At 40.6% G+C, this 10224-nt stretch overlaps 1 protein-coding gene across 1 annotated transcript; it reads right to left on the bottom strand.

Moving 5' to 3' along the window:
- Positions 1-2850: 2850 nt before the first annotated feature.
- On the bottom strand, positions 2851-9556 carry SRP9 (signal recognition particle 9). Its single transcript, XM_082756278.1, has 3 exons — positions 9436-9556; positions 7300-7368; positions 2851-5341 (listed from the first exon to the last, which is right to left on the bottom strand). The coding sequence occupies exons 1-3, from the start codon at positions 9505-9507 to the stop codon at positions 5222-5224; spliced, it is 261 nt and encodes an 86-aa protein (XP_082612404.1). The 5' UTR covers positions 9508-9556; the 3' UTR covers positions 2851-5221.
- Positions 9557-10224: the final 668 nt, after the last annotated feature.

Below are 10224 nucleotides of genomic sequence, written 5' to 3'. Positions count from 1 at the left end.
AGAAAATTTGTTACAAAACAAAGCAAACTTCCAACAATCAGACACTAACTGAAAGGTCAGCTTCTCCCTTGACTCCAAATTTAAAAGGTATCTTTTATGGCAATTTAAAGACATTGACTTTCACATTCACCAGTCTGAAGCATTAGTTCAGCTGCTGACTCCCTAAAGGAACAGATGTCCTTGGGAGTTAGCAGCTTTAAGACATGCTCAGAATTTGCCAGTGTTCATTTGTCAGTGCCCTGAGACAAGCCTTTAATCTTTTAGCCACACAATAACTATATTGTAGATGGAGATATACATGTATATATATGCATCAGCAACCTGCTTAAAATATATCTATAGTCCTTTTATGAAGATATCACTTCTAGACAAAAAATGAACCCAATGTGCTAATACAACTTCAAAGGAAACAAAACAAATAAAAAACCTCTCCCTGACCTCTCAGTATGATTAACGGTTTAAGTTCTAACAGAACGACTAAATCACCACAAAAAGGGGACAGACGAATGTGAGTATACAATCAAAATTTGCTACAAAAACAAATAAAAATATCCATAACAGTGGTCTTGATTTAAATAGAAAACACTATTTCATAAAAGCCATCATTACAGTAGTAGAGAAACAGTGTACTCTTTTTTTTATAATATCAAAGTGTCCAAAAACTAGGAACTGTCTTCATGTGGGGTACTAGTGGGTTGAGCATAAGGCTTTTGCTAGAAGCCTGGCCATTTTTTCAAATATGAGCACTCAGGCATGCCACTAATTACCAAAGAATGACCAAAAATAATTATATTCTCAGTTATGGGACTCCAGGAACAGACACCAGTAACTAATTTAGGCACATCATAAGAAATAAACACATATATTCACCAGTTCAACCATGATCATCATAGCGCCTGCACTAACATGAAGGCAATTAACTCTGCTGTCACATTGTGACCGTGTTTTTATTGGGTCAGTCCTCAAGACTTTCGTTTTACATGGTCCAGTTTAAGCCCACATTCTCCTGACAGCCTTTAGTGTTACAAGACATTTGCAGGGGCTAATGAGAAACTATGTTTTGTATTCTGCTGAGTAACTATTCTGCTCCTAAAACACCATAGTATCGTTCTCATCTCAAAAACACCTCTACAGACTAAAAAGCCCATCTGACTTCCATGCATGGTAATTCAAAAGAGATAATTCAGCCCCATATAAAGCTAGGGAGCTTTATCTGGAAGTCAGTGTGAGGAGTCTACTAACTGTAAAAGTAGCAACAGATGAAAGGTATGTTTTTATGTCATCTCCAGCAACAAAGACAATTCAACTCTTGCCTGTATTTAAATACCAGTCTTTGAGCTTTCAAGGCCTGTGTAAAAGATAAACATCTTTATAAACAAACAGTTGCAGTACCTTGAGTCATGCAGCATCCACCTTTAAAATGGTATCAAGTTTTCAGAATAGACACCTCCATGTCTTGGGAATCAAATCACTATTAACATAAGCAAAGTGTAGACGTGGTCCTTCACAGACTAGACATTTCTTAAATAAAAAAGAAAAAAAAAGAAGGAAAAAAAAGTTGTTAGTGGTACGATTCTTAAAGGATCTTTACAAGAAGGCTCCTTAGATATGCTTGACCAAAACAACTTTGTTTCAGTCATTTAAAGGTACCCTAGCACAGGGCATTGTACAAAGAATAACGCTGTCTTCAACTATGATCCCACTCCCTAGGGTCCCCCACTAATGCTCAGTCTCTTGAAGAAGTAGGACTGTTGCAGAATCTGGTCTCTAGATGAGAATAATGTACATAGAAAATAAAAGCTACACGTCAGCTATTTGCTATATATTCTTTGTTCTACTTTAGATATCAAGCATCATTTAAAAGATGGCTATTTCTGTGTTATATTGTTCCCTAAGAAAGGAAAAGGAAAAAAGCACAGATACATTGGAGGACAATACTGTGATATCATCCTCACTTAATAGGAGTGAAGTGAGATTTGTTCTGCCTATAGCAAGAGGGCTAACATGCTTTCCAGATTATGTATTCCCTTATAAAATCAAACTATTGTAATAAGTAATCATCAAAGTCTTTCTGAGCATGTCAGGCAGAAACCAAGGTTCCTTCACATTTATTACAGCAAAACAGTAATATATACAGTAATATTCAGTAATACTACCCACTTTTTTACGCTGCAGGAAGGAACTTAGGTAAAATACAATTATTTTGACAAGTTACAGCATTCTTAGAAGCACTTGTTTGACTTCAGTTCCATTTCCCATTTTCACAGGCTCAAGCACAAAAGCACCTAATTTTCCAGAATAAATCCGATGCTCTTCAAAGTGCTAGCTAAGGACTTTGGTAAAAAGCAAAGTATAAGCATCTCTAAACCCAAACTTTTGTGACCAATTGTCACTTCTACAGATAATTTAAGGATCTTCCTGCAATCCAGGATATGCTTATAGAACAAGCTATATATTCAGAAGCTGAGAATTAAACCCCCTAAAGGAAAATATCCATATTGTTTATCAAACTGTGCTCGCACAATGAAACAGTTGCTGAAGATGACTAAAATGCAGCAACAGAACAATAGAGGAAGAGAAACCAACTTTTTTTTTTTTTTTTTTTTTTTTAAATCATTCCACTTCTACTGCAAAGGTTACATATTACTGCACAAGTTACCTATCCACTCCCATAATTGGTGTAAATTGCCCGCTGGGAAACAGAAGCATTTGGTGGTAATGCTGGGCTGCCAAATTCAGTGCTTCAAACGCAGACAGAATCACTCACTCTTTGGGGGCAGCAGCAGACACTAACCTGATTTTTCATCACACATCAATGGACACCTTCAAGTAGTTGGCAATACGATGGGCTAGCCCATTGATAAAGTTTTATTATGAAACAGTGACTACAGTACAATGCACACATGCATACCATACTCTCAGCAAGAGCAAAAGCGAGAAAAAAAAGCTTTGAGTTCACAGCATTTCTGGTATCCTACACAGTACCGAAGTAGATGAAAAGTCCAGGATAAAGTCAAGAAGCATGTGTCTTTCTTTTTCTAAAGAACCTACAAAAAGCTTTTTTGTTTTTAAGCAATAGCTTTATCAATATTCTTGTTCATTATAATTGCATATTACCATCTGCATTTTTTCTGCACATATTTGAGAACAAGCCGAGTAACCCACATCCTTGAGAAAGTAGCATTAATATTTCTTTATGGTTTTACAGAAATAATTTCTAAATTTAGAAAACTAGACATTTCCTTGCATTTTTTCCTTAAAAACTGCTACTGTAATCCCCCCATAACTAGTCAACAGTGGTCCCCTCTAAAACCTGTTTAAGCCTCTCAGCCCCTTGGTGCACGAAGTCTGCCTGCAGTTCTCTCTTTCTGTTTCATCCTACAAGCACAAGCAAACACCACTCAAGCCTTTCTGTACCTTAGCTTACAGCAGACTTCTACATGATAAACCAACTTGTAAGAGATGGCCAAATATTACTGATGTAACTGCAGCCTTTATACCTGTCAACAGCTTAAAGCTTAATGTGTGACTTCCGTATAGCAACCATACATACTGTAGAACAGTGCTTTAGGTTATTAAATTACAACTGTTTAAATACTTAACATTTAATTGCAATATTTAATTGCATATATTAAGACAATAATTTGGAATACCAATTAAAATCCTCAGCATCACCGTTTAATTATGAACAAAGCTTAGCATTCTCTCCAGATTTATCTGTATTTCAAAAAACAATCCAAAAGAAAAAACATTATACATAGTCATGCCTACATATTAGAATTTGGAGTAACCACCAGCAATTCAGCACTCAATTTTTCAACAGTATGCAGCACTGTATGATCAGCTGAATGGGTGGTGTTCTCATGCAATATTCAGGCCTCAGTTTTGGTTTGAGTCCTTGGAAAATACAGGAATTCCACCGCTTCTGTGTAGCTCAATTATTTTCATGTAAGTGAGAACAGGTAGTTATTTAAGAGGGCTGTTGTATTATATTTAAATGCCAGCACAGACAAGTCTTTGTACAGCTCTGTTTTGATTTCATGGCTTAATAGCATAATTACATTAAAAAAACATCTGGTTTTAGGTATGCAAAGCCTAGTCAAAGCAAGTATCAATTTCAGCTACTGGGTTGTCAAGCAAAAAGCCTTTGCAAAAGACAGCTAAAGTTTCCATCACCCTACCAGAGGCAACAATGGGAAACAAGTCTAAGCCACATGAGCACTCATCTATTTTTGTCAGTAGTATTTAAGTATTTATTAAGCTGTTTTTCATCCCTTTTTTCAGTTGGCTGACATCCATCTGCCACACGTAACATTTGAAAATGCAGTTAGCAAGCTGCTAAAATGACGACTCTGGAGAGTGTTTGGTTGCATTTTCCTATTAACATAATAGGCAACAGTTTCTAGAATTTGTCTTGCTGATATACTTTGCCTAAGGCAAGGATGCAAAAGGTTCCCCCTGCTAGTATAAAATAGTTCAAGTACTGGAAAAAAAGCTTCTGATATTTAATATCAGTATTTGCATAACAAGAAAAACTATCTGCTTGAATATTGCTAGGTAACTGCAAAAATCTATGCGTTACTTTAAGGTTTTAAATAGAGAAGTTTAATTATTTAGCCAATAACAGTTCTACAGACTGCATCACTGATAATGTTACACGACATATGACCAAGATCAATACAAAGATCTAAGATCTGCTAGTGACCGTGTTAGTATACATTGGCAATTTTAACATTTCAATTCAGAAAACACCCATTCTTCTACCCTCCCCCCCAAATATATCATTTACGTAAATATTTATTAGATCCAGTCATCATGCTACAGTATTCGGTTAATAAACCTCACTGTAAGAATACACCAGCATAACATTTGAACACAATGAAATCTATATGAAATTTTATCATAACTTTGCAGAAATAAATGTGTGGGCCATCAAAATCAGGCAATTTTGTACAGTACATTTGTAAAGATCTGTCTTCTTAACATACTTAGTGTGTTAGAATAGTTTCTTGTTCAATTCCCAAAAATAAATATAAGCTTTCGATTGAAAGCATTTATTCTCATAGTTTTCCAAAGTGGAGTCTGGGGAAGAAAATACTTCAGACTTGTCAGCTTGTCCACCTCAGTACATAGAAGCATCTCCTGTCCCACTATTCATTCAATTCAGAGAGATTTTCTTCCAGTGAAATATGACTGGAGCATTCATTTTCTTTTCAGCAATTCAGTCTGTTTCCATGGCAGCACTGCGGGATTCCTTAGACACCATGAGTCGCATTAGCTGGCTGTGGAATTTCTCGATCTTCTTTACGTCTTGTGCTTGGTCTGTTCTATACAGCAGACACTGTAAGAGAAAGTTGCTTAATATTAGATTTCACTTGCACCACTTTTATCCTGCTCATAGTTGCAACAAATTTGTGCCTGAACACAGAAGGTGTTCAGGTAAGTATTTACATGCTCATTTGTGGCATTTGGTTACCACAAGGCAGCACCACTACATGCCTACCCTCTTTTAAATTTTAAACACAGATGCATACACACTACATTTTCTCAGAGGTTCTTGCTTTCCATTTTAAAAGTAGTGAAGCTCATCATTTTGAGAGAGTGTCTTCTCTCTCAAAAAAGGTGCTACAACTTGCACTTTAAAACTGTCTTTAAGGACACCCTTGTTTAGGCTTAAAATCTACTATGCTTAAATAACAAAATTAACTATTCTGAAAGAGAATACACACCTCCAGTAACATACATGTAAAATCAGTTCAGTATTTCCTACTGAAGAGGATCCCCTACCCCAAGCAAAATCTGTTTGAGATAGTTCTAAATAGTGCAAATATCTGATAAAGAGAAATTACTTCACATGACAAGCCTGTAAATGCAAAAGGAACAAGAGTAGTATCAGTGACTGATCAAAAAAGGCCGCTTAGGGGTTTTTTTGCATGATGATAATTTCTTATGCTTGTACACCATAAGCATGACTGTTCAGGCCTATTTAATAATAAAACCAACGGTCCATCCTTCAGTGCTCTCAACACAGCACCTTTTGCCAGCAATAAACCATTTTAATTCAGAGCCAAAGAACAGAAAAAAAAAAAGTTTGATTTTTTCCTTAGTTCTGCAGTTAGCTGCAAAGAAACCCTCTCCCTTTATATAAAACAAAGGAACAATTCAAACAGTGTAACAGCCTCTCACGACAGGCAGCACATAAGAAGGTCTGTAACTGAGAACAGCTGAAGTTCACAAGTCAACTATCTCCAATCTTCCACTATGGAAGATTTCAACTGACCTGCCCTTCACTTATCAGTGCGCCATTTTCGTAACCTCACCCACTGTCAGCCCTATTATCCCATCAAGAAGCGTCGTTACTGAAGTTTTGCATCTTTCCCAGATGTCTGAAATACCAATGCCAGACTTTTTCCCAGAAAGGAGAAATCTGATCTTTCCAAATCTGAACCCAAGAGAAGGGCATACTACTTGCTGATGGTTACTCAGACTGCAGAACAACTTGGCTTTAACATCACCAGCACCAGGAACATGTTGCTAGTGTGCACACACAAATCCATTTCTACCTGCTGTCTACCATCTCATATCCTAACTTCAAATATTTCTAAGCACTATTTAGAACAAGAGCAATGCAGCTGCTCCATTGCCTTCTACAGCAACCACTGAAAGCATGCTGCAAAATTCTGTGTTACATATGCTGCAAAAATTCTGCGCATAGTAGCACAAGCTCTGCTGAATGCTTAACAAATGGTTCTGGCACCATAACATTATTTCAGAAGATGGGATTTCTGAAGTGCAAGCGAATCTCGCAGTTTAGTCTGATACCAGTCCAGCATCTCCTACTCACAAAGAAGCAGATAGCCCTACAGTTTCAAGTTATTACCACTCTGAGCAAGTTGAAAGGACCAAACTCTCACTAGCAAACAGCTGTTTGAAGATGATCCTTATGCACTTCAGTGGAAGCTACCAGCATAGTTCCATGAAGAACTTTCAAATGGAGAGAGGGTCTAAGATTTTTGTAATGCTTGTTTCCTTGTTTTCATAGAATCCTAACAAGACCTCTAAAAAACACTGAAATGTTCAAACTTCCACCGGATTATGCAGAGTTGAACACAGGTCAGCATGTCACAGACAGAAACTAAGAAAGTCTGAGCAAAATTAGTGTGTTTTTTTTTTTTATTATTATTATTTTAGAAAACCCTCAGGTGCTCAAGACAATGGTTCATAAGCTGACTGACAGCAAAGTGCCAGTCCTCGAGAGGTACAGTACGCCTTCTGAAGGGGACTGTGTTCTTTACTTACAGCTACGTCATCCGTTACTTTGATACAGAGGTTCCCATCACAGTGTCGGTATTTGAGAACAACCCGCACCTGAAATGACAAACATTTAAAAAGTTAACACCTATAGCTATTAACATTTATTAATTCACATCTATTACCATCACAACATACCTGAGGGAAGACTGCCCCAATTCAGACTGCCTGTTATTGAAGTTACATACTGCTTCACGGTTTTACTACCTCTTGGTGGTCCTCAGCTCTGCTGTCCACAAACCTTACAGCCAGGGTGGTTCAGAAGTTGCATCACCACATTTCCTTGCCTAACATATTAAATCGGTATTACAGTAATGTCAGTGAGCTTTATGTGGGGCATGTTAAAAACCTCTGTAAGTACAGCAATGGCAGTTGCAGGGGCCTCAGTAACAGGTATTGGCATGACTCCTGCCACTTCCTTACAGGACACCCACTCACCACGTATCACACTTACAAAAAGTGAAAGAAAAGTTGTGTTTATAGACAAGAATCACTTAGGACAGTAGTTCTATGTGAAGACTTGAAAAGGATCAACTGAGTGGGGTACACTCAACATTAGGTACCGTAGAAGAAAAAAAGTAAAGTATGGTGTAAATGCTGTATTTCCAGTCACTACAGTTAATAGCAACATTAAAGCCTATAGACAAGCTTGAAGCATTATAACACTTTTAAAAGTGGAAAAGGGAAGATACAAGTATAACATTTTTAGAGTAATGAAAACCAGAGCACTGAAAAGAGTTCTTTGAAATTAAACTGCTTTCAAGACTCAACAAGGCTACATGTGAGGAAGTCAGAAAGCAAGCACTCAGCTTGTCACTAAAAATAATTCCTACTGTAGTAACCTGCCCTGAGATTCAGTCTACCCATAGCCCTTCTGGACTCTCAAATTACACAAGTTCTCCAAACCACCGTGATAAATATCAACACTCTCAGCATTTGACTGAGCATTAAATGCTTCCTACTGAATGCAGGATTGGCCAAGGAGATTTCTTATCTATTGTTTCTAGTGTCAGCTAGCATCAGCACAGTATCTAGAAGGACAAGCAATTTGTGCTTTTGAGAACATTCAGAATTAGGACAACTGATGCTGTAAAGAGATTTTTGTCATACAGTGACCTGCTGTATCATCAACCACCTTGACTACAAAATACGTTTTGAGATTTCTGCTCTGCAATGGATCTCTTCGCAAGTTTATCCTTCTTGCTTAAGAAATGGTCTTCTTCTAGCCACAACAGCTGTGTAACTACATTTCTCAACTGAGCAAGCCTGGAAGCATGACAAGGGGCTGTTACAAACAGACATGGATTAATTATCTTGCTCCCACAAAAGGCAAGACCAAGCTTAATTGGCCCCAAAAGAACAGACACATCTCCCACAGGTCTTCCTCTTCTTTCAGTTTCTTGAAAAGTGCACTTGTATGTGAAAGCTTCTCAAGCTAGCTCCCCTGCAAGTTAGGAGTCCTCATATTGTGACTCTAGGGCCTACACAATCTTTTTCGTAAGGGGGAAAGCAACTCCTGGCTGCACTGACATCCTTTGCAAACTCTTCACTTAATTATACTGCAGAGCATAAACAGGTACAACACACAATTTACTATCAGGGTGGTGATTGCACACGAAGGGGCATTTATGCTAGCTAAGGGCAGACACACTACTTCTGGAGGTTCCTCCGTGCACCCTATTTTTGGTGAACGAAACCAAGTCTGTTTTGCTGATGTCTTCTCAGGTTTATGACTCCCACTTTACCTTTTGCACTGGTTTTTGCCCAAAACGTTTGTAAGACTGAAGTCTGCTCAAACTACACATCTGAGAAGAGCTACTAAAACCCGAGAGTGGTTATAGAACAAGAAATTAATTCCTAGAGCAACTGCTCTTTAGGAAACACCCCCCTGAAGCAACACCGCAGGTAATAATACAACACATGACCTAACAAACGCTTCCTTTTACTTTTCAGCGAGACAAATTCACAGGGACGCGGCTTCACAGCCGAAGGACACCACAGCGAGAGCTCCAGAGCCACCGGGCCGCCCCCGCCGCCAGCCGGGGCCTCACCCGAGACCCACCAACACCCCCCCCCCGGGGCCCTCCTGGGTCTGGGTCTCGGCGTGGAGCGTCCCCCGCTCACCTTCATGGGGTCGGCGAGGTAGAGCTTCTCGGCGGCGCGGGTGAACTCCTCCCAGGCCTGGTAGTGCGGCATGGCGCGGCGCGGCGCCCTGCTCCCTCCCGTGCCACAGCCGGCGGCAAGATGGCGCCCGCGGCGGGCGGCGCGGCGGCGCAAGAGGCCGCCTCCCATTGGCCGGCGGCGAGCGGGCAACCAATCAGGAAGCGCGTGACTCAGCGATGGCGGCCCCGCCAGCGCGGCGCGAGGCCGCCACAGCGACCCCTGCAGGCGGGGCGGGGCGGGGCGGGGAGAGAGGTGGTGAGGGGGAGAGGCCGCCCGCGAGCTGCCCGCGGGGTTGCGGGTTCGAATCCCGCCCCTCCCCGGGCACCGTGAGGGTGGCTCCGCAGGAACCAGGCGGCTGAACCCGGTCCAAGTCCTCCCGCTGGAAGGCCCTTTGTGGCTCCAGGCTGAACAAAAGCGTGCTGGGAAAAAAAAAAAAAAAAAAATCAACACGGGTGGCTCCGGGCCGCCGGGCTTCCAAAGGGCTCCGCCGGCGGCTGTGAGGGCGGCCGGGTCCGGCCCCAGGCTGGGAACCGCGGCGTTATGCGGGGGAATCCCGCTTTTCATGCATTTCGCGTGTGAATAAAGCATTTACACAACGCTGACTCAACGTAATCTCAGAAAAGAGAGGCAAATAAATCCAGGGTTTCTCCTGTGGCAATTCCCAGTCCCATTTCGTTAGGTGCCAGCTGGCTTGCCATGGAGCCAGCGCGCTGCTGCCCGCCACAAACCTGAAGTAAGGGCCAACACAAA

This window comes from Aythya marila, assembly GCF_965140915.1.
Source record: "Aythya marila genome assembly, chromosome: 3".
NCBI lineage: Eukaryota > Metazoa > Chordata > Aves > Anseriformes > Anatidae > Aythya > Aythya marila.
The sequence above is the reverse complement of the archived record's forward strand: the minus strand, read 5'-3'. Positions and strand labels throughout refer to the sequence as shown.